The following is a 27,527-nucleotide window of genomic DNA, read 5'->3' as shown; positions in this document are numbered from 1 at the left end:
GACTTAGTTAATGAGCACATTTACAGCTCATACCTGATATCTGTTTCTTAATTCCAATAATGTAGGTTTTAGACGTAAAATTAAATACAGATTATTCATTCAACAAGTGTCTGTGTGTCTCCCATGCACGAGGCACAATTCTAAGCACTCGAGATATGTTGGAAAACACTAAGGTACCCGACTTTCTCAAACTTATATTTTAGCTCAAGTAAAAAGCTTATATTAGATACTTAATAAGTAATACTTTACAATATGTGTAGTGCTTTTTTAGCCTTTTTTTTTTAACTTCAAATTGAAGTTTAGTGGGTCTGTAGAACATACATCTAGTATTGTCTCTAGCTACATCAAGTTGAGTATCACAGTATTTTTCTTAAGTGTAAATAATACACATTATAAATCATCACCTTCTTTACACTCTCAATCTGTAAAGTGGTGAGTTCTCAACACTGCTTCTCATTGAAGAGATAAATGTAGAATAAAAGAAATTTAGCTTAGTTTAAGAAGGAAGAGTACTCTTTTTTTTTTCTCCATATTCATGGATTTGATTTGGTCACATTTTGTTTAGAATTTTTAAATCTGTTAATTAGTACATTTTGCCTGTAATTTTTCCTTTCCTTTCCTGATTAACCAAGGTTATGCTTATGTTATAAAACAAGTTGAGGACTTGTTCCCCTCTTTCTCTGTTTATCTTTGAATGTTCAGTTGAATTTGTCAATGAAGCTATTTGAGCCTACAATTTTTTTTTGTGGGAATTTTTTGGATTACTGATTTAATCCAGTTTTAAAAGTAGATTTAAGAAGGTTTAGATTTTCTATGTATTCCTGTCACTTTGGCAAGTTCTGTTTTTCTGGGAATTGGTTTCGTTCATATCCCTGTCAAACTTACTGGCTTAAGGTTCATGATAACCTTTTTTACATATTGTCAAATAAAAACACACTTGTAGGAGAGTGCATAATCCAAACATTCAGTTTTGCAAATATAATTGTAATGCAAACACCCATCTGTTCACAACTGGGTCAAGAAATAGTTTTGCAAGGTGGGAAGTCCCACCCTGTGACTTCCTAAATCATAACTCCCATCTCCTCCCCAACACACTTAGAGGTAGCCAGTTTTTTGTCTTTCGTGATGATCATTTCCTTAGGCTTTATAGCTTCCCACCCATGCATGCGTTCCCAAAGAGCGTAATTTAGTTTTACCTGGTTTTGAACTTTATAGGAATAGAATCATATTCTATGTGTTGGGTCTTGCTTCTTTCAGTCAGCTTTGTGAAATTCATCCATGCTGTTTGCCAGTGGCTGAAATCATTTTTGATTGATTTATAGTGTTCTAGTGTATGAATGTATCCTAATTTATCTGATTTGCTGTTAATGGACATTTACATTGTTTCTTGGTTTCCAAAAAAGAGAGGACATTTTCTTATATAAACTCAATTATTTTTGTCATGAGAAAATTAGTGAGAATTTATAATTTAAAATTAATGATAAATCCCAGATAAGAACTAATACTCAGTTCATCTTCAAATTAACCCATTTGTCACCAGAATTTCTTCTGTGGCTCCTTATTTTCACCAGAGTCAATCAGTATTTAGTTATTATTTCCCTTTAGTCGCCTTTTGCCTGTAACAACCCACACTGTTTTTATGTTCATGACGTTAACTTTTTTAAGAGTCCAGGGTGGTTGTTTATAGAATGTCCTATATTCTAAATGTGTCTCATTGTTTCCTCATAATGGTATTCATTTAGTTCCTTTAAACCTGTAATGCCTGAAACTTTGAAGCCAGTGCTGTCAGATGATAAGAGGGCTGGCGCATCAGCACGGACGGGGTGGTGGCTAGCGTGCCTCCATATTGGCCACAGTCAGGGCTAGCGCTGGTGGCTCTGCCGCGGCCCGGTGTTAGGATCCACAAGAGGATCCCCTCACCAGGGTTGTGGAGGTGGAATCTCAGCCTTCAGCCTTCCAGTCATCTTACTTTTCCATCAGTTGAGAGAGTACCAGCCTCTCTCTCTCTCTCTCTCTCTCTCTCCCCCTCCCTCCCTCCCTCCCTCCCTCCCTCCCTCCCTTCCTTCCTTCCTTCCTTCCTTCCTTCCTTCCTTCCTTCCTTCCTTTCTTTTGGTGTGATCATGGGTTGGGGTTGAAAGTTTTGTGATTGTAGCTGTGTGACGTAATAGTGGCTTCTAGCTCTGACCCTCCAGTTCTAACACTAGTCCAGGACTGAACACTAAACTGTAGCTGGTATCCTTTAAGTTGTGTAAGAAGCTAACGTTTAGGATGTCAGTTTGCAGGGGATCAGTCTTACAGCCTTACTCTTACCTTTATGTTTAAAGGTTTGACTAGATGCTGGTTAAACATTGTCATATGTAATGTCGTGTACTTACCGTGGCACCATGGAGCAGTAACGTTAAGTTGTCCCAGTATTAATGATACTAAATTTGGTCACTTGTGTTAAGAGCCGTATCTCTATTATAGAGGTATCGTTTTTGCTTGGAGGTCAGTGAGTAGTGTCTTACACATGAAAAAAAATCTCTCTCTTATAATGGTTTAATGAGAAATGGAAATAAAAATAATTTAAACAATAGAGGCTTTATAGAATACATAAAAAGGTCAATTGTCATTCTGTAAGTGTTGGCTTAACACCAGTTTCTTGTAGAAATATTTGGACTCTCCTCACTGACTTGTTAGAGCTCAGCAACCCAAAGTTACCACATGATAGTTTCAGATGCAAAGTAAAAAGAAGTAAACACCTGCTAGCTACCTAATGCTATCTTTCACCAAAGCGTATAATTGGGCAGGTAGTCTGGAAAGATACCTATTTACAGACATTTGACTTCTGACTAAGATGGAATAACAGATCAGATTTTCTCTCCCATATGGAGGGAAAAATGGACAAAAATATGAAACATTATGGCAGTATGAATTTGAGACATCGAGCACCAGTGGAAACTGATCCTTGAAAGATGAGAAACAAATAAATGCCTATAAATGCCTCAGCTTTAATTGCTTTCATTTCCAGGCTGCAGCCTGAGGCCAAGACAGATCCTGGCAGATTCCCTGAGTTGAATTATGAGGAAGTGAGAATCTGGAGAGACTGGAGCAGCTAAGACTCAGGACAGACAGGCACAGGTGACAGAGTGGCACAAAGAGGGAACTCCAGAGAGCTGGAGAGGGTCTCTTTTGAGTATTAAATATGGAAAATAGAAAAAAGATCCACATCAGACATTGCTGAAGTAAATAATAATAAACGTAAAAACACAGCAAGAGAAATGATCCAATGAAACAGAAAAAGAGATTTAAAAACACAGCATCAGGGGTGACTGGGTGGCTCAGTCGGTTAGGGGTCTGACGTTGGCTCAGGTCATGACCTCGGCTCAGGTCATGACCTCATGGTTTGTGAGTTCGAGCCCCTCATCGGGCTCTGTGCTGACAGCTCAGAGCCTGGAGCCTGCTTCAGATTCCGTGTCTCCCTCTCTCTCTCTGCCCCTCCCCACTCATGCTCTGTCTCAAAAATAAACAATAAAAAAAAACCCAAAAAGACACAGCATCAATGAGCTGTGGGTAACTCCACGTGACCTTTTGCAGCAGGTATTTTGTTTCGTCCCAGTCCTAATCCTTGGGAAGAGTTGACCTGGCTGGATATGGATCAGAACTGCTGTGGAGACCATCTGACTTGTACCACAAAAGAGCACGCATAAGTGCCAGAACATTCTGGCAGTCACGTACCTGTATCGTCCTAATTTGTGCAAAAGCAGCCTTAGATTTAACAGTATTTTAAAACCAACATTTGTGTTAAATTTTTGATCTGAAAATAGTTTCATAAGCAAAAATGGTATTGTTTTATGATGATTATAGGTCAGTCTTGAAATGTAGCTTAGAAATAATATACAAAGTTTTAGCTTTGGTTTCTGGCCCTTCATAAATTTGATCCTTGTAAAGATTTCATAAATGAAATCATTATGTATACTATGTACATAAAAGAACATACATCGTGTGTGTAGATACAAAAAATGATACAGTATATAAAAATAATAAAATAAAAATCTGTATAAATTGCTGTCAGCATGAGGAATAGCACATTTCGAGGACCGGTGGTCCCGTTTCTTCCTCTTGTTTAATTCCCCCCTTCTCTACCAGTAGAGTGTGTGTGTCCATTAACTTTTTGTTGCATTTTTACCACAGATGTGTGTACTGTGTTTTGAATGTTTTTCACTGTATAGAAGCAGAATTATACCAACACGTATGTGTCAGCTATGTATTTTAACGCACGTCAGTGCTGTGTGCTATACTCTTCTATGGGAATACTCCAGTGTATGCTTCTTTTCTCTTGCTGGACATTCAGACTGTTTCCATTTCTTTGCCTTTATACACAATGCTGTCATGAACATTGAGCATGCCTCTTGATAACATGGACAAGGATATTTCTGGGCTATGTTTAGAGGGAAAATTTACTGGGTTACAAATACACATTTGTTCAGATTTATGAGACTGCAAATTATTTACAAAATGGTTTTAGTCTAGTTTACACTCTTACCAGCAGAACATAATCATTCCATAGTAATGCTTTCTATATTTGTATTTATCTTTTTTCATTAAAAGCTTGCTTATTTTTCACAGTGGTTCTGTACAGGTTTATACAATAGATAACACCACTGGAGCTATGCTGCTGTCTCATAAACTAGAGCTAACAGCAAAACAATATCCCGGTGAGTCCTTTTTATTTTCCTTCTTATTTTTAATTTTTAACGTACAGGTAATGGTATGTGTAGCGATTGCAGATTTAAATAATGCATGCTATCGTTCAGATAGTGTTCAACCGTATAACAGTTTCTGTGTGGCCCAGGGACTTCCGTTTAGCTAGGGAGGCTCCTAAGGGTACTTTACCCTGTGTAATCCTTCTCTGGACTTTGCTCTAGTCTCTTACCTGATTTCATTGCCTTTGTTGTTTTATGCCTTCCAATTCAATGTATTCATTCAGTAGATACCGATTGAATACCCACTGTAGGCCAGACAGTGTTCTAAATGGTAGATACACTGCAGTTAATAAAACAGTCTCTTTCTGAACCCCTTGTGGAGCCTGTAGGATTAAGTCTAAAGTTTTTGTCATTGGAAATACTTTGGACTGAACCTAACAGAAAACCCAACTTACTGTGGCTTAAATAAGATTTATTTTCTCTAATAGGAAGAAATCCAAAGTTTAGCTGCTTCTGGCCTTCATCTGGCCTTTCCTCCGTGGTCGCATGCAGCTTCTGAGCTCCTGACATTACTGCTGCGTTTGATTCAAGCAGAAAGGAGGAAACGGCATCTTTGTTTTTTGATCAGGAAAGCGAAAGCTTTCTTAGGAGCATTTTCCTCTCCTACCTGCTCCAGCTATCTTCTCTTCACATCTAATTGGCTATAATTAGGGGTGCCCGGGTAGCTCAGTCGGTTAAGCATCCCACTTCTGCTCAGGTTATGGTCTCAGTTTGTGGGTTTAAGCCCCACATCAGGCTCTGTGCTGACAGCTCAGAGCCTGGAGCCTGCTTCGGATTCTATGTCTCCCTCTCTGCCTGCCCCTCCCCGGCTTACACTCAGTGTCTCTCTCTCTCTCTCAAAAATAAATAAACATTAAAAAAGTTTTTGTTTAATCGGCTATAATTATGTCACATTAGCTACCTTAGGATTTTCCAAGCCTTTAGGCAGAAGTGGACAATGGAGAGCTTGAGTATGGAAACAGATATTTGATTAACTCCTCATCAGTATCTACCCCATATGTGGCATGTAAGGTCTTCTGCCAAATACTTCTGGCATTATTTCTTGGTTTCCTCTGCCCTTTGTGTCTCCATAATTTTACCACAGTAACTCTATGTTAAAAGAAATACCAAAAGTTCTGTTTATAAAATCGTTAGGTCTAAACCCTAGTAGCAATTGCAAAAAATAATACTCATAAATAGAAAGAAAAATAGTATTTTATTGTTACTCTTCAACACTGTTTTTGGGGTGCCTGGGTGGTTCATTCAGTTAAATATCCGACTCTTGATTTTGTCCTAGGTCTTGATTTCACGGTTCATGAAATTGAGCCCCTCGTCGGGCTCTGCACTGACAACATGGAGCCTGCTTGGGATTCTCTCTCACTCCCTCTCTCTCTGCCTCCCCCACTTGTGTGTGCATGCTTGCTCTCGCTCGTCCTTGCTCTCTCTCTCAAAAATCTTAAAAAATCATTGATTTTTACTAATAGGATGTCTGTGCCTATTGGACACTATACAATTTCTCAAACCTTGGAATGAGATCGGGTATGTTCACCCATAATTCCTGTTCCACATTGATTTTCACGTGACACTTTTTCTGCAGCAACTCCTAAAAAGCCATCGTCACAAAGATGTAACATCATCAGAGTAAATGTAGCACAATCTAATGTTGCAGCTGTGAACTACCTGGATCTAATAGTTCACATCATGTACAACAGATCCTATGTCTAGCACTGTATTTTCTCTGGAAGATGATCTCATGTAACCCCCTGTGAGTTTTCTCTGAGTACTCAGAGCAGTGCTCTGGAGTACTGGGGTACCCTGCCCATAGGCTCGGAACTGCAGGCTTCCACTTTACCAAACTACCTACAGATTCTTGAGAGCCAGTCAGCCTTTGTCTCATATTGTTCTCTGTACCTGAAATGTCCCATATTTCTCTATGGAGGGACTATATTGGTCTTTCAAGATACAGCTCAAGTGAAATTTCTTTCTGAACTGGATAGAGTACCATTCGCTTTTGTGCCCCGATATAGTTTGCATATCACATCTTGTTATTGATAATGCTTTATTGAACTTATTAGTGTATGGGTCTTTGTTTCTACTAGGCTCAGTGTAGAAGTGTAGGATATATCTGTCTCTTTGCACCACCCTAGTTCAGTTTATTGAGAGGCACATAGTTAACAAATGTGATGAACAAAGCAATATGTTTTTAAGCCAGTCTCCTTTGCAGGATTGTATTTAACAGGCAGTAGAATCTCATGACTACATGTCTCGTGATTTGATACTGTGCTCCCATTAGTAATTGGGAGCCTTTTTCCAAACTGTGTTCTGTTCCTCTCCCAGATTTAGATATGCTCCCATGTTAAGAGTAATTGTTATATAACTGTACAAACTTCTCTGATGTTTGGATCAGAAAAAAAAAAAATGTCAAAAAAAATTGAGGTACCCATCTAAATGTAATCTAATAATAAAAATCTGATTAGCCTCAAGGAGGAAACTAAGGTATCTGATGTCAAAATCTCAGGAAACATTAAAATATGTAACTGTTAATGTTGACTTAGTGCTACCCACATGTATATTCAATATTTTTGCCCATCATTTCTTACAAGATCTCATACCTTCAATTTGAGACCATTTTCTGTCTGTAGTACATCCTTTGGAATTTCCTTAAAAACTTCGCGATGATAAACCCAATTTTTTCTTTTGCCTGAAAATGTATTTTGCCCTTGTAATTTAATTATGGTTTAATTTGTTAGGCAGTTTTGGATTGACAGTTACTGTGTCTATGTACATTAAAGTTCGAGTACCATTTGGTTTCACTGTTGCTACTAAGAAGTCTCTGGTCCAGTTGTAGTTCCTTTTTAGGAGATTGGCTTTTTTCCCTGTAGATACTTTTAAGATTTTCTCTTTGTCTCTGAGGTGGTTTCACTGTGATTGGGAAGGTGAAGAATTTTCTAAATTTTTTTCATTTTTTTAAAAAATCTTGCTTGAGATTCAGGCGTGCTGGATCTGAGGATTCAACTGTTCTGGAAACCACTATCTGTGTAAATATTGCCTCTTTAATCTCTATTTCTGGAAATTTAATCAGACTTACATTGCACTTTTTTTTTTTTTAACATGTTTCTTAACCTGCCTTTTAATATTTTTCATTTCTTTTTTTGTTTCTCTGGATTGTATTCTAGAAAAATTTTCCATACCTATTTTTGAGTACAGTAATTCTCTTTTCATTTATGCTTAATAGTCTACTTAATGTGTCTACTTTAAATATTGTCTTTTTCCAGAGGGTTTACTTAGCTCTTTTCTAATCTGTATGCATTCTGCCCCTAGTTTCAATGTTCTCTTATTTCTTTAGATAGTAAAAAAAAAAAATGGTTTTTGTATTCTTTGTTAATCTCAGTATCTGAAACCTTTCTGAGTTTGTTTCTACTGCCTTAGTTCTTTGGGCTCTTATTAGTTTGTTTATATATTTTAGGATTTTTGATTGAGAGCTGGTTAATTTTCTTCAAACCTAATTGTTTGAATGCTTTGCGACCTAAATTGAACTTGAGTTTTTGCAGAGAGGATTTGTATGTGTTCATGGCCGATTACCTGGGAGGATGACATCAGTCTGGAACCCTTAGCATTATATTCTCTGTTTGAAATTTTTCTGGACCCATTCAAGTTGCACAAATTATACATCAGAGGACTGACTTGTGATTGCAGATTCTCAGAGGAAGAATCTTTATTTTCCGCTCATGGACAAACGTGAAAGTGTCCCTTGCTGTTTTTTTACCTTCCACATGGTAGCTGCTCTTTCTTCCTTGTACTGGGAATGTCGCCCCTGCGGCCCCTCCCATCATGTAGATATCTTCTCTTAGATGCCCTGCCTTGGCCAGGCTCTAAGCTTTATCTCCTGTCCCCCATATGCTTTGAGTCATCAGAAGTGGAAGTCAGGGTCTTTTGGGTTTGGCGGAAAAATTCAGGGCAAAATAACTTGATACGCTCACCTCCCAGTATTTTCAGTTGTTTTGAGGTGTTTATTTAATTTTGTAGTTGTTTCAGTGTGGAGAGTCATTTAAGGTGTCTAATTTGCTATACTGTCAGAAATAGAAATTTGCTCTGTAACTTGTTATCTTTCTTATCAGATAGCCTTTAAAGGCTTGCATGTATTTTTTCTCTAAAGACAGATTTACAACCTGCAAGAGCAGGGTGATGTGTATTTTGATTGTGGCTTCTGGCCCTTTTACCTCTGTATCCTTTTTATCCATACTTAAGTTTTCCTGCCCAGTAGCTTCCAGCCACGTGTGACTGTTTTTATTAAAAAATTAAAATTTGGGGCACCTGGGTGGCTCAGTCAGTTGAGTGTCTGACTTGGGCTCAGGTCATGATCTTGGAGTTTGTGAGTTTCAGCCCCTCATCGGGCTCCCTGCTGTCAGTGCAGAGCCTGCTTCGGATCCTCTGTGTGTGTCTCTCGCTCTCTCTCTGCCCCTCCCCCTCTTACATCCTCTCTCTCTCTTTCTCAAAAATAAGTATTTTTAAAAATCTTGAAAAAAATTAATTTAAAAATTTAAATAAAAAAATCTATTTCTTCAGTTGCATTGTCACATTTAAATGTTCAGTAGCCACCTGTAGCGAGAGGCTACATGCTAGACCAAGAAAATACGAACATTTCCATCACTGCAGGAAGTGCTCCTGCCTGCTTCCATAGGACAACACTGTATTGAGTTCTTCGATTTTTCTGTTTTCTCAGGTGCTTTTAATGCAGTCTCTCCCATTGGTTACCTACAGCCTTGAATTAAATAACCTTAGGCTATCAACCTGCTTAAGTAAGACTTTGGGAGACCGGACCCTCCTGCATCTTGAGCAGAGACCAGCTTCCTTGTTTCCTTCCGGCTCCAGTGGCTGACGTTCACAAGCTATAGCTTCAGGGGTCAGTTCTGACTCTCAGACTGATGCTGGCCTCTGACCCCTTCTTTGTCTTTCTATAGGATGGGAACCCCAACCCTCTCATCATTGCTGGTCTCATTCCATCCTTCTCTGTATTTTCAACCTTTCTCCCCGCCCTGCTTCTGACCCTTTCCTCTTACCCCAGGTACTAACCAGTCTCTTGTTAGGGTTTCTCTTTTCTTTTGGCTTCTGCGGCTGACTCTTTTTTGGAAGTTTAACTCTGTAACAGAATGTCTCTGGATTACTTTCTTAATATTTCTCTCAATATGCAGATGATCATGATCTATGTTCATTGTAGGTTACCAGCTAGATAAATTTCCTGTAATCCTGCCACCTGAAGATTAGGCAGCCACCATTAATGTATTGTTCTAGGTCTCTGCAGCTAGATTTTAGTATTTGTATGATTAATGTGTGTATAATGCTTGGAAAATAGGTATGCCTATTATATGCATATGTGTATATATTTTATGTGGGGTAATAGGAATACTGTTCATAACCTGTCCTTTTCAGTCAACATTAACATCCTTTTATGATTGTAAATACTCATATTTTTTCTCTTGCACATGGAATTGCTTTCATTTAGTAAACTTCAGTTTGATTCCTCTTGGTTTGGTTTTAAACTTCTCCCCTGTTGTAAAGTATACTAATAAGATGTTTCTTCTGTATATTCCCATTTATTTTTCATCTGCACAAGCAACATGGTTATTCATTATGGTGGGGATTGCTAATGTGAGGATTCAAATACAGGCAGAATGGCATCCTCTATGTTAACCAAGCCTCTTCTCTATAGGCTAAAATCTGTATGCCCCCCCCCCCCCCCCGCCCCGGTAGCAGATCTACCCTGTTTTATAGCAAAAATGCGTTAATGCTGCAAATGAAAAGAATTTTAATTTTAAAATGATACTATAGCTGGTTTTGGATTGCTGATGGGAAATACTAGCATGTTTCATCTAACTACAGTAAGGAAACTTGGACTTTACTGCGCAGTGAAATTATATATTGGATTGAAAGAACAATTATTAGTTAAAAGAAGATATCAACACCTGGAGTACTCAAGCCGGAATTTACCTACCTAATCCTAATATAAGATTAAAGCTCAATTTATTTTAACTTGGATCCCTCTGATACTGCTAGTGGATCATGAAGATAGTGGTACAGCGTTATTTTACATCTTAAAACACCTTATACTTTGCAGGGTACTTTGACCTTCAGTTTTGAATTGTTCAAGGGAAATACTGCCTCCATTTTACAGGAACCGAATTGCCCAAAGCCAAAGACTTGTAAAACTACACAGTTGTAGTTATTCAAGCTAATAGTGGCCCCAGACGGCTCTCCCCTCTTTTAAAGTACGTGGCGCTTAAGTTTGTTCTGCTTGGATCAGGTCAAGGCTACTGGCCTTACTTATTTTAAGTGACCTTAAATGAGTAGGATTCGTCTCATTATTTTAAACAGACATGTCTTTCTGTTCATTTCAACTTGGAAAAATTACTGAGTGTTTCTGAAGGAATCTTTCATTTTTAACTTTTCACAATTTCTTAACAGATATTTGGAACAAAACAGGAGCTGTTAAATTGGTCAGATGGTCTCCTGACAATAGTGTTGTAATAGTGACCTGGGAAAATGGAGGCCTATCTTTATGGAGTGTGTTTGGAGCCCAGCTGATTTGTACACTTGGAGGAGACTTTGCGTGAGTCAAAGACAAGTTTTAGATAAAGCGACTCCAGAAGATACACACACACACAGAAATGTTGTGTCACACAGCTCCCTTTCTTCCATATTTGACTCTTAACCCCAAAACAGTATGTAAGGTTCAGAATTAATTTGTCAGAACGTACTGATTGTGTAAACATCCATTCTTTTAAAACTCGTTCATTCAGTAAAAATGCATTTGTTTGTTGAACCCCTATTGTGTATGTGATAGCATGTTGGGTTCCAGGATAAATCCGTTCTAGTTTTGCCTTCAGGTATCTAATGATCCTCTAAGAGCAGCAAGCCATGGACATAAGTAACTAGTAGGAAATGGAAAATCACTGTCCTTTTGGGTTGATGTAGGTTAACCCAGTGGGTTATCTCTGCCCGCACCATATGATACTTTTTGAACCCTAGTCCTGACAAAATGAATACACCTTCACAAATTGCCTGACCCTGTCATGAAGCTATTCAGGACCTGAAAGATTGTGTCCCGGTAATATACCTTGGTGTATTAACCAGCACTCTAATATTTCACGCGTTATTATGTATTTCTATTTTAAAGGAACAAAATACAAAATACATTTTAGTTTTAAAAAAACTAAAGCCAAATATTATATGTAATAGAAGATTCTTTTTGAGTTTCTGTTCTGTTTCAGTTATAGGTCTGATGGTACCAAAAAAGATCCCCTTAAGATCAACTCTATGGTGAGTACTGTCTATAAAGTATTACTGTAGTGTGAAAAACTTGGATTTTTCTAATTCCTTTTTTTCCCCTCCTCTTGGCCTTATAAAATTACAAAGCTGTTTTAATCTCAGCAGGCTCTTCTTGGACAGTTCTTACTTTGTAAAAGTATTTTTTAAAATCAGGCTGCCCGATTTTAAATACTTGGTTTTGCTTACATATGTCTAGCAAGCCCCTGTCATCTTTGTGAACGTAGTGATATTCAAATCAGGCTTTTGCCTTTCCAAAGCCTCAATTCTTATGTGACTCACTAGCACCCACTTCTCATGGCCTCTTTTCTTCTAACATGAAGTGAAATGCTCATTGGGTGGTTTTCCTGTAGGATTTGGACATTTTTTGAACATATTTTTAAAACTTTCCGCAGATGTCTGTCAAGAGCATTAAAGTCCCTGTTGTAACCATATTTTTATTTACTACATATTTTCAAGAGTTTCCGTAGAAAGCAGTGGGGTGTAACTCTTATCTTTACATAAGCACATTTTGTGATATAGCTCTTCTGGGTACCATCTTTGTGAAATTAGTGGCTATGAGGCATATTCACTGCCTTTCTCTCTCGCTCCACAGAGGAAGGCATTTTTGATTTCGGGCTTCTTGAAAAGTTAAAACCACCATGGTTGCCTTGAGTAGTGGTTCCCGGTCTTTTACCATCAAGGACCCCATTTACTGTCTCTCTCCACTCCGTATTTTAAAATAGTTTTTGAACAAATGATGTCGGTGACTGCCCATCAGTGCTTCTGAATGGCATGCACCAGCCAGTGTTTAGCCTCTCTAAATTGATATTTTAATCACACACTAGGAATCTAAGCATTTTAGTTAGCTGTTCAGCTCTTACTGTGGAAGAGGAAAACTTCTATTAAGCTTTTGAAATTAAGCAACAGTGTATTGTCCCCCTACTATTTTCTTGACCTTGTAGATTGCGATTCACTAATCTCCAAAACAAAAAACTAAAAAACTATCTTGGGATATAGTTACAGAATATTAAAATTGACTGGTCCTGGGGAGTATATTTGAACCTTCTCCTTTTATAGAGGAAGAAACTTATACCCTGAGAAAACCAAGTATCTTGGCCAAGGTCATACAGCAGAATGGTCACTAGGCTGTAATGGGAAGCTTCCTATCCAGTGTTGCTTGCTCTGTACAAGATGCGTCTGTTTTGGGTGCTTCTTTGTCAAGTTTCAGCTGGGTCATATGGATCTTGCTCTGCCAGGAATTTCTTTGTATTTGAGAAGCAGTTAAGTTATTGGAGAAGTTATAAAGAGCAGTAGGCATTTCTCAGGATTTGGAGCTAAGATTGGTGTCCAGTGTTTTCAGTCTTCCAGGTAGAGAGCAGCAGTGGTGGTTTCCACTGGAGAGAGCCAAGATGTAGCAGGTGTGGGTAGGATTCCTGTCTGTGTTGTTTCTCATAGTTTTTCCAACCTTTGGAAGTCATTAGTAATGCTGTTATTGGTTATTTCAGGATTTGAACATTTGAAGTTAAGAAAGGATAAGAAACTTTTTATTGTCTTGATTTTTCTTCCCCCTTCTTCTCTCCAAGAGCTGGGGTGCAGAAGGCTATCACCTCTGGGTAATCAGCGGATTTGGTGCTCAAAGTACTGAAATTGAGTCTGACTCCAAGAGTATAGTTAAACAGCCTGGCATTCTGCTATTTCAGTTCATCAAGAGTGTACTCACTGTAAACCCTTGTATGGTAAGTTTTTTCAGTTAAAACCGTTTATTTTAGTGGCTTTCAAAGTAGACTGTCAAGATTCTTCTTCTAAAATTGGTGTATTATCTTCTTCAGTGTATAGTTTTTGTGATTCTTATGTTTCTTTTTAATAACTTACACAAAAATTTTACTTCTGAGCAGCTTTTGTTTTTTGATTTTTTAAAAATAGGATCATAAGCAATTTGAGGGAAAGCAATGTATGCAGATTTACTTGAGTAACGTAATTTAGTCTTTATTTGACTAGAAATTCCCAAAGTGTGCTCCATAAGGCACAGTTTTTAAGAAATAGCAATAGCAGTTAGGATAAGGGAAAGTCTGTCATCATGTGAGTGAAATAAAGACTTAAAACTACAGAGATTTCTTATTGTAGGCTCTCAGTGTGAAATGTGCATCATGAAAATCCCAGAGTCGGTATACCAAAAAGAATGTTTCCCAAGCCAATTTAACTATGAATTTTCAAGAACACTTTGAAGAAAATATGCCTAGAAGCCTGCTTTGGGAAACACTGCCCCAAATTATAATATGAACTCCTCATGTTTTATTAATCTGAAATAACATATTCTATGTTGTTAATGTATAATAATAGTATATGTTACATGTTAGAAGTGCATATGTTGATATCTGCCACTAATGGATTTTTAAACATTCGGTACAACCAGTTTCTAAACGAAATTTGCAATTATAGTACATTGAGAAAGAATATGACAGTAGTCTGGATCTGAGATTTCATTACTGTAGTTGCAGAACAAAGATCCCCAGAAAAACAGGAACAGAGTAATTCTTCCTCCCCTCCCCCATCCCAATTTATAATTTAAAGGCAAATTTTATGAGTTTTCTGTGAAGACCACATCTGGACTGCCATGGAAAGCTGAGAGGCTGAGGTGCTGTTCTGTCTGATGGAGTAGTCAGTAAATAATAGGCCCACATTTGAGAGTACTGGCCTTCTGATGGAAAACCAGGGCATAATCACCAAGAGTAGAAATTACCTTATTTGTCTAAATATTGTCAGAACCCGGCACAGTCCTTGGCACTAACCAAGCATTTACCCAAGTGATTATTGAATTAATTGTTCTGAACCAGGACCACAGACTTGGGCTACTCTTCCCTTGGGCTACAGCCGTTCAGCATCCAGTTATCCCCATTCGTAATCACCTTCTTCTTGCCATATGGGCACATGGTGAACATATACCCACAAACTGTTTGACCAGATACATTTTCTTGCCACCATTCATGAGATATTTTATGTGAAACTTGTTTGTATATAATGAGTAGTTATGTTCACTTTTCATTTGGAAAATCCCTCCTAGCATTGCCATTTTGGAGCGGTAATAAAGGACACTACCGTGTAGCAGTTATAAACCAGGTCATATTCTGGGGTCTACATAATAAAACAGACTGTAGCACAGATTTTGTTTACACTGGGAAGTAATCATGAAACTGTTACCTGTTCCCTTTGAATATAACAGTGCATGAGATCATTACGTAGTTGTGTCCTCAGTGAGTAAAATCTGCATTGAGAAACATGGCACATTTCCTAGGATAAGACTAAATCAATGTATTAACGTGTTTTCCTTTACCTGATACAGAGGTGTTTTTATCGGCTTTCCTCCTTTACCCTCTTCTTCCCTTCTCCCTCATCCAGAGTAACCAGGAGCAAGTGCTGCTTCAGGGGGAGGATCGATTGTACTTGAACTGTGGAGAGGCCTCACAAACCCAGCACGCCAGGGGTTCCTCGGCGCACCCTGAGCATAAGGCTGCTGGGGCCAAGAGCCCCTTTGCAGATAGCGGTGTAGAGTCTCAGGGTTTAAGCACTTTGCTTGGACATCGGCATTGGCATGTGGTGCAGGTAAGTCTTCAGTTACTGTTGACTGTTGACATAGTCCTTGCTAAGGTAGCACCTGGAGCAGAGTTAAATTTCTTCTGTTCCTTTGGAAAATTGAGAAGCTTTTTTACCTTTTTGACTGTCACATCTCTCTTCTGCTTTTCTGTCTTGTCGTCTTCTTTTCTTGCCACTGATGTAGCGTGGTCCCCACTGTGTTGAGCCCACGAGCAGCTAACAGTTCCCCAGACTGCAAATGTGTGCTTTGCCCTCTGAAGGAGCAAAACTTTATACAACTGTCAGCCTTTTTATTTTCTTTTTTGGTGTAAATTTAGCTCTGCAGATTTGCATAGGCAAAAGTGTAGTGATTCCATGGAAAGGGACAGTGTCCATTAGGACCCTGTGCAGCTGACCTGTAGTCCTGATGAGTACATGTCTGGGTTAACTGCCTGACTTTGAACCCAAATTGCAGACTTCCATTCACACTCTAGAACCTTATTATCAATAATAGTATTATTACATAAATCTTGTTCCAAATTACTCATTCTGGTATAACTTTTAAATTAGCAGTTTCTTTGAATAATTCTGATAAACTGGGGTTTAACATGGAAATTAATTCTGAATTTTGACAGCAAATAAAATTAATTTGAGTAAATCAATAAGTTGGAGTCTCTTGAAAGAAACTTGCTACACAATTTTGTAAGTCCCGAATGTTTTCTTTCCCCTTCTGATACCAAAGTGTCTTCAGTACATCAACAGTTACTCTTGGATTAGCTTCCTTTAGTCAGGTGCTATTTCCACAGTTCTTTGTGCTCCTTCTCCATTCTGTACTTTTACTCTTGTAGCTTGTTCAGTTCCCGTGGTATTTTCAGTTGACTTTGAGTGGAGATAATGAGAGACAGAAGAGTGGTCATGGTATGAGGCGTTGAAGGAATGTCTCCTGCACTAGCCTGTGGTACACACTAAAAGAGAATGTGTTGAACTTACATTAATAAATTCATAAAATCAAACAGTGTGTGTACCATTTTATAATTAGTAACAATTATAAAATAAAACTGCATCAGCTACTTCCTTGACTAAAATTTTCCACTGCTCCCTTCTCTCCTATAGCCATTTCTCTGCTATTTTCATTTCCCCATACTTTGAACTATTCATTCTACACTGACCTAGCATCAATGCCAGTTCTGCCTAGCCAGGTCTGTGTTGCCAGAGAGCCAAGTAGAGCAGAGGATCAAAGAAGGTAGGTCTGGAACTCAAAAATCCGTCAGGCAATAAATAACAAAAATTGAATTTCCTTCCAGCTCAAAAATTCAGTGATTCTGTGATTCTTAGCTATCTGTGAATTATCCCATATGAGTAGCACATACACTGATTTTACCACTTTAGACAAAGTAGGTACTAGGAAGATTCTTTTGTCATTTTGTTAGCTATCTAAAATATTCAGAAAGATGGACTTTAGCTTTACCCAGTTCTTGGGTTTTTTTTACTTAAAACTAATAAAAATAATGTCAGAGTTCTAGTTACAAAAACAATTAAGTTGTAATAGACTCATAGAATTTTTAGAGCTGGAAGGACCTTAGAGATTGTGTAGTCCAACTGGATTTTATACATGAAGAAACTGAGGCTCAAAGAAGTTAGGTGACTTGCCCAAGGTCACACAGCAGAGTAGTGTCAGACTTAAACTTACATTATATAACATTAAAGTAACAATCTAACTTATTTTAACACCTCTAGGTATTAAATGTTGAATCATATACTGTTGACCTTGAACCAAGATCTGGAGTGTGCCTGTTTGGCAGTGTTTCGTTATGATTTGCCCTGAACTTTGTTGGCTGGCCCTCTAGCCAAATGAGTCAGTGCAGCATATGGGGGAGTTTTGGTGTGGCAGTTTGTGATGTTCATATAACGTAATGCTTTACCTCCCGGGCTTTTAGCCATGATAATGATTCCCTGAAGAAACATGGGTACCTGTTTAATTCCCTCTCCAACATACGCTCTTCTCTGGAATAAGTGCCCACAGCCTCTATCAAAGTGACATTGTTTATGTGATTTATACTTTGTATTCTTAGACAGCTTAGAGGTCATCAAATGAGCTCCAAGTAATTCTGTCTCTCTGTCTGTTCCTCATCTAGACCGCTGGACTTGTTGTTTATTTAGGCCTTCTACCTTGTACTTGTTGGTCTCCTGATCAGAAGATGCAGTGTTAAATATGTTTTTCCTTTCACTTAACACACGTGCACACTTGTCAGCAGTTCGGTTAGTGGCTGGTGGTAGAGATGGTGCTTTTCGTGTTTGTGTGTGTGTTGTTTTTTTTTTTAAATATAGTTTTCCTATCTACGGATTTTAAAAACTTTGAAAGTTGTTGGTTGACAAATGGAGCACAAATAGTATGAAATTAAAACGACAACAGCATCCTTGTGCTTTTAGGGTACATTCCTTCTTGGACTGCCATTTATTTTTACACCCAGTACGTTGTGTGATACAGACATTTTTTTCTGAAAGGCGCATGAATCGTTATCATCCACTGTTCTGAAATGGTGGTTTCATAGTTAACCTGGCTAATAACTGTTAGGAAAAAAAATAGGCTTCACAAAATATGCTAGGGATATCAACAGAGAGGATTTTATTTTATTTTATTTTATTTTATTTTATTTTATTATTTTAATTTTATTTTATTTTTTCCAATATATGAAGTTTATTGTCAGATTGGTTTCCATACAACACCCAGTGCTCATCCCAAAAGGTGCCCTCCTCAATACCCATCACCCACCCCCCCCACCCCCCATCAACCCTCAGTTTGTTCTCAGTTTTTAAGAGTCTTTTATGCTTTGGCAGAGAGGATTTTAAAGGCTGTTTCATTTATAGATGATTTACTCTGCTTTCTAGAATGTGGATCAGATGTACCGGGTGTGGTGTTAGGCACGAGCACACCTGCCAAGAGGGTGGCGCTCTCAGTCCCCCTGCGGCTACAGACAGAAGCAGTGTAAGCAGGAGATAGATAGGTGTTAGCAAAATGACTTTAAGGGGGAAAAAAGGTAGATTTAGGTTTTTGGGGAGACTGAGGAAAATCCTAAGGTATTAAGAATAGAGATTCTGTCCCTCAGCACTCAGTCTCCCAGTGACGTGGAGTGACCTTTGTGTCCTGAGTCTGCTGTCCTGGCCTGAATTCTTCATGACTCATTGGCTTCCTTTTCCCTTACTTCTGCCATTTCCTGTTCTGAGTATTGGGGGCAGAGCTCAAAGTTCGGGGGACACATAGATCAGTAAATGGAACCTACTGGGGAAAATGAAAGTTTTTGTTCTCCTTTCATAGCATCTTCAGACACACAACTGTGTCAGAAATAAAGCTTCGTTTTCAACTTACACTTTGAGCTTTGAAAATAAACCATTTGTGGTTTGTCGCACCTCAAACATTTTTAGAGGTGAAAAGAATACATTTTTTTCTTGTAGAGATACTCATCAGAGTGTGGATCATTCGATAAAACTTAACCTTGGTTCCTACGTTAGAATCCTTCTAGTTGGAATCTACTGCGTCAGGGAGATTCCGCCTCACCCTCTCCCCACCCATGTTTATAAATACGTGGGAAACACATAAGGTTCAGCGGAAGTGGGGGTTCTCTTCAAGTGTTCTGGGTAGCTGGCTCCATTGTCCTCTAGGCACAACCTTCTTCACGTGACTTGATTTTTTTCATCCACAAACAATTCACTTACCACCTCCCACAAAACTACTTTGAACTCTTCTCTCACCACCCGATCATGACTTCAGGTTACCGTGCTTCTGAACTGATGTCATCCATCATAGGGAGCTTTATTAACTGGCCTGAATGATGCGGTTTATCTGTCAAGATACACGTTAAGCCTTTTTCTTTTTTTTTTTTTTTTTCAATGTTTATTTATTTTTGGGACAGAGAGAGAGACAGAGCATGAACGGGGGAGGGGCAGAGAGAGAGGGAGACACAGAATCGGAAACAGGCTCCAGGCTCTGAGCCATCAGCCCAGAGCCCGACGCGGGGCTCGAACTCACGGACCGCGAGATCGTGACCTGGCTGAAGTCGGACGCTTAACCGACTGCGCCACCCAGGCGCCCCATGTTAAGCCTTTTTCAAGCATATATCATGACAGTGTTATCTTTGATTCTGCAAGGTAGGCTTCTACAGACCAACCCTGGGGTTGAGAACTTCCTAACGTACCAAAAGCTATTAATTTATTTGGATTTTAGGTTGACTTACTAGATAATAAATGAAGTCTAACCAATAGTTTTATAAATAAATTTTAAGACCGATATTTTCAGCATACTGTTTTTACTTGATTTTTGTTTTGTTTTCACATTATGTAAAAAAATCTTATTAGATTTGATTGTATTGTACTGGCTTTTAAATTTGGCTTTCTTTTTAAAAATATATAATGCTTTTTCTTTGAGTACAATGAAAATGAATTTGAATAAATTGAGGTTCTTCTAGGAACAGAAGAATCTTCCCTTGTTCTTTCTTTCTGTTAAGTTTCACCCCACACTCACCACATGCTCATGAAAACTGCTTAATCAGTTGGCTAGAAGAGAGTTCAGTCTCACTAAAGGTGGAATTTACTTAGTTTACATTGATACCTCAAGAATCTTTTAAGTTTAAAATTCTTACTAGAGTAATACAAAGACACCATGCACAGAGATGTAAGACTGACAACCTGGAAAGGTATATTTAGTACCAGAATTGCAGATTAAGAGTTAGTATCTGTAATCAAGAGTTCTTACAGGTGACTAGGTTACACACCCTAGTAAAAAACAGTAGCCTGTATGTACTTCTATTGGTGTATGGATGTTTGTTTTGAGATAAAAACTGACCAGTGGTTATCCCTGGAGCAATGATGGAACAGAATTTCGTTTTGTACTTTGTATATTTTTATATTGTTTAAGTTTTATAAGCAGTATTTTGCTGTTTTAATCAGAAAATATAAAAATAAAAAAAATAGCTCCATTAAAAAGCAAAACAATCTCTTGCTGAGGCTCTCATTTTATCAGATAGGGTTGTTTGGGGATGATGCCAGTCAGCAACTCAAGACAGTTCATCTCCCAGATGTTGGTTGTCCTCATGACTGGTTCTCTAAAAGTCTTTTTTTGTCAGTCTGTATTTATTGCGTGTTCAATATTTAAAATAAAAACGGTGTAGAGAAAAGGCAGTGTAGGGTAGGAAAGCCTCATGTCTAGAAACTCATAATGAAATGGTTAAGGCAGGAGATGTGAAATATGGACTGGTATTCAAATGGTAAATTCCAAGTACTCTGCTAGTAATACCTGTTATTTGGTAACACTAGACATCGTACAGGAAAATGAATTTCATATTGTGACGTTAATTGCTTTAAGTTTAAATACATTTTGGAAGTCTTACCAAACTGATGTATTATTTTCTGTAGATTTCCAACACCTATCTAGAGAGCAATTGGCCTATACGGGTGAGTTATTTGTTATTTTCTTGGTGTTAACTTTTATTGGATAGCGTTTGCTGCAAGAGGCATTCTGGGAATTCAGCCTTTTCGGTGGGTGCATTGATAAAAGTAACATTTTAATACTTGATCCTTTGTACATTGTTAGCGTATTAACACCTATAATTTGGTCAAATGTAACTTGCGTGTAAATATTCAGATTTTTATATTTAGCATTTTACATTTAATTCACTTAGCAAACATTTATTAGTAGTCTGTTTGCCTGACACAATAATGCTAAGCTCTTTATACTTAATAAAGTATATAGGTTTGCAAAGAAGAGTTCTTAATTTTTTTTTTTAATTAGTTTTCAGCTATTGATAAGCTTGGACAGAATATTGCTGTGGTTGGCAAGTTTGGTTTTGCACATTACTCTTTACTCACCAAAAAATGGAAACTTTTTGGAAACATTACCCAGGTTAGTCTTTTTGAAATTAAAAACTGATGTCTCAGACTCTAAGAGAACTTGTAAAGTAAGCCACTGTTAATAAAAACTCAAATCAATAATCAAATCAGATAAAAAATTTAGTTAATAAAAAAATGATGTTGATGTTGGATTACATGTAAGAGTTCTAATAAAGTGCTTGATATTTGGTAAAGGATTTGTATGGCGATGGTTTCTAACTTGAGGATTTACTCTTCCATTACATCTTGGGATCACCAGCTATGATCAGAATAAATATCCACAAAATTTAAGATCGTTTCGTGCTTGTCAGTGTGTGATGTAAAGATGTGGGTAGCATAGAAAGATGGGCAGTTGGATTTTGCACGAATCAAGTAGGAAAAGACGAGGAAGTTACTGTTAAGTAGGTGCCTGCAGTGCACTTGAAAGGGCTTCCTGAACCCTTGTCACCTCACTGATCTTCGTAACTCAGGACACTGATATTACTCACCATTTTATAAAAGGAAAACTAAGATTTGGAGTCAAGCAGGTGATAAACGATAAAGCCAGAATTTAACCAAAGTCTGTTGCATATTCAGGGGAGTAATGATGCTGCATGGTACCCAGTTATTTACAGAAATGTTTGTATATTCAGAATAGGACATGAATCATTATTATTAAAGGCCCCAGACTAATACTTAATTGGGGGGGATAGAGAATAGAGCAGAAATAATTTGAGCTTTCATTGTCTGCGTAGGAATATTTTATAAGTGTGTTACTTGTTGTAACTTCTGGCAGCATACATAAAGGTAAATAGTGTTTTTGATTATCTTTTAAGGAGCAAAATATGATTGTGACTGGTGGCTTAGCCTGGTGGAATGATTTTGTTGTCCTGGCATGTTATAACATAAGTGACCATCAAGAAGAGGTAGGGTTTTGTTTCTTTCAGAAATAATAGATTTTTATATTTTAAAGATGTTAATAAGCACTATTTGGTTTAATATTAAAATAATTTTTGGAAAAGGAACAAATCATTTTATTCTTAAGAATTTGGCATTTTTAGGGGCGCCTGGGTGGCTCAGTCGGTTAGGCGACCAACTTCAGCTCAGGTCATGATCTCACGGTTCGTGAGTTTGAGCCCCGTGTCAGGCTCTGTGCTGACAGCTCAGAGCTTGGAGCCTGCTTCGGATTCTGTGTCTCCCTCTCTCTCTGCCCCTCTCCCACTGACACACACACACACACACACACACACACGCACACGCACGCACACACGCTTTCTCTCTCTCAAATGTAAATAAACATTAAATAAAAAAAAAAAAGAATTTGGCATTTTTAGGTAATGAGACTTTCATTTCGGGTTACTACTTTAAAAACATTTTTAAAGGCTCACCAGGGTGGCTCAGTTGGTTGAGCATCTGACTTTGGCTCAGGTCATGATCTCACAGTTCATGAGTTTGAGCCTCACAGTGGGCTGTCTGCAGTTAGCCCAGAGCCTGCTTCGGATCCTCTGTCTGCCGCCCCCCTCCCCCCACCCCTTCCCCCACTTGCACGCATACACACAGTCTCAGAGATAAATATTTTAAAAAAATTTTTTTTTTTAATTTTTAAAGGGATAATTCAAACTTCTAAGATAACTTTTTCTAAGGATTTTTAGCTGTTAGACATTCTCTGTGAAGTTTATAAAAAGAATTATTCAAAGCTGAGAAGTTTATAAGGATGGCTATAATTTATTGATTTGTATGTTTATATTTTTACAAACTGCTGGTCTACTTATATCAGATCTAGATATTCAGGTCTTTAAAAGGGAGTGCCTGGGTGGCTCAGTCAGTTGAGTGGCTGACTCAGTTTTGTCTCAGGTCAGGGTTTCATGATTTGTGAGTTTGAGTCCTCATGTTGGGCTCTGCACTGACAGTGCAGAGCCTGCTTGGGATTCTCTCTCTCCACCCCCTCTGCCCCTCCCCAGCTCATGCACAGGCTCACACGCTTTCTCTCTGTCTCTCTCTCTCTCTCTCTCTATCTCAAAATAAATAGCTTAAAAAAAAAAGTACCTTATACATTCCCTGTTTTAATCAGTTCATCTTTTGGCTATTTGTAAATGAGCCTACCCTGTGAAAATATAAACATTATTAATGCTCAGATTAGTCGTTAAATTTCTCTTACTTGAAAAGAAGTCAGTAGACAAAAAACAGATGTCTAAAGTATTTAGTCATCTGTGGTGTAGGTATCTTGTTTTTACAGTTTTTCTCTTTTTGTATTATTCAGCTCAGAGTTTATTTGCGAACATCAAATCTGGACAATGCCTTTGCTCACATCACCAAAGCACAAGCAGAAACATTACTGCTCAGTGTCTTCCGGGACATGGTAATAGTATTTAGAGCCGACTGTTCAATATGCCTTTACAGTATTGAAAGAAAATCTGATGGGTAAGTATATAGCATGTGACAAGTCACTTTCTGCTTTTGTGTATTATGTCTCCTCTGTAGTTTTTATTTTCTTAAAAGTTATTCTAATTTTGCATTTCGTTTCCTTTGTTTTAGAAGTTAAAAAAGTAAGAAATGCTATGCTTAGTGATGTTCATGTGGTTATTTTTTAGCCACCTAAGTAAATAAAAGAGCCTGCACTAGCTTCTTCAGCTGATCTTACTGGATTTATTTGGAAAAAAAAAAAAAAAGAAAAATCTAGTTTGGGATGGGGTAACTTCGATACAAGGTTTTTTTCACAGCCTTGAAAACAAGTGGTTACCAGCGATCCTAAAGTTCTAGACACTTGGGGAAATTTAACACTGGCTTCAAGCCTTAGGAAGAGTGTCCTTTGCCAACTCACATAATTTCCCCCGAGCTAGATGGCTGTAGACTGTAGCGGGAAATGCTGTGCGTCCCTGTTGCTGTTGTGTGTTGCCTGTATTCTTCTTGGTATATGGTTGGCTTGCAGCACTTAGACCCCACCTCTTGAGTTTCATTTTAATTTGTGATGTGTATTTGTTTCTTTTTTAAAATAGTCGTGAAGTGTGTATTTGCTGAAATAGCTTAGTGATTGAGGAATACTGTAAAGATAAGAATTAAGAAATTTTACCAGCCTCAGATAGAACCCGTATCCTTTCTCAACTAACTAAGCTATTCCTATTTTTGTTTCCTAGTTTCCTTTCCTAATTTTCCGAGGTCTTTCTCTCCTTCTTTCCTTTCTTTCTCCCTCATTTCCGTATGTGTTTTTTGTATATGTCAACCTCACCAGTCTACTGCTTAAAGGATATTTGGGGAGGAGGGAATGAGAAGGAGAAGGCATTTGGATCACCCATAAGCATGAAATCTACTACTGTTAATAGCGGACAAGAAAGGAAAACAAAAAACTCGTTAGCCTTCACGTTGAGGTGTATTTTTCTCTTTTTTTGCAGTCCCACCACTACAGCTGGTATTCAGGTTCTTCAAGAAGTCTCCATGTCGCGCTACATTCCTCACCCTTTCCTTGTGGTGTCTGTCACTCTGACATCAGTGAGCACAGAGAATGGGATCACCCTGAAAATGCCACAGCAGGTACCGTTCCCTTGTCAGAGCTTTCTAGAGTTTCATCTCGGTTTATAGCATTTCAAGGTGATACCAGCAACTATTTATTTGTTTAGCAAATAAATATTAAGTGTCTAACATGTCCTTCTATGGAGATACTGGGTTATAGTGGCAAACTAAACAAACTGGGATTTTGTTCAGACAATCCAGAAGTAATTGTGTACATAATTAATTACAGTTGTGATACAGATACCAGAAAGTAGTATAGGTCACCCTGAGAGTATATAACAAAAACCTGGAATAGTCTAGATAGAGATTTCTGTACCATTTAAATTGAAACCCAAAGGGTGAGTGGTAGTTCTCTAAGAGTAGGAATTTGAGGTCAGTGAGAAGAGTAGCGCAGAGGCCCACAGGTAGGAGAGAAGCTTACACACTCAGGGAATTGGAAGAACTTCAGAGTGAGTGGACTTTATCTTAAAGTCTGGCTGTATTAGGAAGTCTATAAAGTATCTTAGGCTGGATATTATTAGATCTAAGCTTTGTAATGTTCAGTCTAACCGTAAGAAGGAGAATGAACCAGAGTGGGACAAAACTGGGTATAGGGAGAGGAGCCGAGAGGCCCTTATAACGATCTAAGTGGAGGGTGCTAGTGACCCAAACTTGCCAGTGAAAAAGATGGAAAGAAGTGGAATGAACATAAAATACAAACGCATGATTAGTCAACTGTAAGGAAAGAGAAAACATAATGCCTTAGTTTGTGATTAAACCGACATTTTAAACTTCCTATTCCAAGTTTCCTTCTTCTTAAAAACTTTTTTAATGTTTATTTACTTTTGAGAGAGAGAGAGAAAGTGCAAGCCAGGGGAGGGGCAGAGAAGGGGAGACACAGAAGCAGAAGCAGGTTCCAGGCTCCGAGCTGTCAGCACAGAGCCCGACGCAGGGCCTGAACTCACAAACTGCGAGATCATGACCTGAGCCGAAGTCGGACCCTTAACCAACTGAGCCACCCTGGTGCCCCCAAGGTTCCTTCTGTTACACAAATGGTTTCCAAAGTTTGTGTCAATGTGGAACTCATTTTCAAAGGAAAACTCTATGTAGATTTATTTGTCATCTCTGTCTTCTTAGTCTTTTATTTCCCATTAAGGCACTTCCATTCATCTTCTTTAAAATCTAGATCCCATTTCCTCTGCAGACTATATTTCATGATAGCCAGAGAATCATAGTAATAAGGAAAAGTTCTATTTTGCAGAAGAATTGAAGCTGAAAGATGTGAAAGGAAGGTAAGAATTATACAATCACCATTTTGTAGCCCCTGTGGAAATAACTGATTTAGACAGTGATCAGGTGAAAGGTTGATGGGGTATTTCACAATGAGGAGATGAGGTGGCCATATCTAAGTCTTATTAATCCACGTTAGCATGACTACAAGTGGGAGAACCAGGTGTAGTATGCTTCCCCGGGGTGATGCAACATTAGTTCACATGAAGAATTGTACCTGAATTCTGAGCTAAGCTTCTAGAGTCAAGTTCCATTCATAGGAAATACAGGAATAGAGGTTTAGTTTATCACCACAAGGAAGCAGAATGTAGAACATTCTATAGGAATGTGGGGGAACAAAGTAAGGGGAGACTCTTCTAAAGAATTCTTTACAACTGTAACAATCAAATGTAGTGCTAAGTTCATTTGTATCCTGATTCGAACTGGCTATAAAAAGACACTATTGGGGCACCTGGGTGGCTAAGTTAAGGGTTCAACTTTGGCTCAGGTCATGATCTCATAGTTCATGGGTTCAAGCCCCGCGTCGGACTCTGTGCTGACAGCTCAGAGCATGGAGCCTGCTTTGGATTCTGTGTCTTCCTCTCTCTGCCCCTCCCCTGCTTGCTTGCACGCATGCTTTCTCTCACGCTTGTGCGCGCGCGTGCGCTCTCTCTCTCTCTCGCTCTCTCTCGCTCTCTCAAAAATAAACATTAAAAAATTTGTTTTAAAAAGACACTGTAAAGCAATTAGAGATACTTGATATCCACTCAGGTGACATTAAGGAATACCTGTAGATTTTATTAGATGTGGTGCTGGCATTATGATTATCTAGACAAATATCCAAGTACTTTGGAGATGCATCGTATAGGGGTAAAATAGCATATCTTCCTTTAAAATACTTTGGCATAATAAATGAAAAAAAAGGATGGATGGAGCAAATGTGGCAAATCTTGAATAACTGAATTTGGGTGATGGGAATCTTGGGGTTCGTTGTACTATTCTCTATGCTTTTGATTACATTTGAAGTTTTCGTATGAAGGAAGATAAAGGGACTCCTCGTAGTTCCCAGATACAGCATGCAGTCAGTGGCGCCAGCAATACTGGGTACCACATTTAAGAAGACGTTTCCAACAGACACATGAAAAGACGCTCGACATCATTCATCATCAGGAAATTATAGAACCACAGTGAGCCATCACCTCCCGCCTGTCAGAAGGGCTAAAACAAAAAACACAAGAAACAATGTGTGTTGACAAAAGATGTAGAGAAAAGGGAACCTTCATGTGCTGTTGTTGGGAATGCAAACTGGTG

General features: G+C 38.4%; 1 protein-coding gene across 6 annotated transcripts in view; it reads left to right on the top strand.

Annotated features, from left to right (window-relative positions):
- The window catches only part of RIC1 (RIC1 partner of RAB6A GEF complex), a 169,254-nt gene that overhangs the window by 102,953 nt on the left and 38,774 nt on the right, over positions 1-27,527 (top strand). For all 6 annotated transcript variants that reach the window (XR_015243406.1, XR_015243405.1, XM_086684870.1 and 3 more), the window contains 10 exons: positions 4,609-4,697; positions 11,187-11,331; positions 11,993-12,041; positions 13,613-13,765; positions 15,426-15,629; positions 21,009-21,047; positions 21,385-21,495; positions 22,298-22,387; positions 23,722-23,882; positions 24,851-24,989. Coding sequence is in view for 4 of the 6 variants with exons in the window: in XM_086684870.1 (XP_086540996.1) it covers positions 4,609-4,697; positions 11,187-11,331; positions 11,993-12,041; positions 13,613-13,765; positions 15,426-15,629; positions 21,009-21,047; positions 21,385-21,495; positions 22,298-22,387; positions 23,722-23,882; positions 24,851-24,989 (1,180 nt within the window). In the remaining 2 variants the exon portion in view is untranslated. The remainder of the gene's footprint in view (positions 1-4,608; positions 4,698-11,186; positions 11,332-11,992; positions 12,042-13,612; positions 13,766-15,425; positions 15,630-21,008; positions 21,048-21,384; positions 21,496-22,297; positions 22,388-23,721; positions 23,883-24,850; positions 24,990-27,527) is intronic.

The sequence above is a fragment of the Puma concolor genome, chromosome D4 (assembly GCF_028749965.1).
Source record: "Puma concolor isolate L17-30 chromosome D4, mPumCon1.1.hap2, whole genome shotgun sequence".
Classification (NCBI taxonomy): domain Eukaryota; kingdom Metazoa; phylum Chordata; class Mammalia; order Carnivora; family Felidae; genus Puma; species Puma concolor.
The sequence above is the reverse complement of the archived record's forward strand: the minus strand, read 5'-3'. Positions and strand labels throughout refer to the sequence as shown.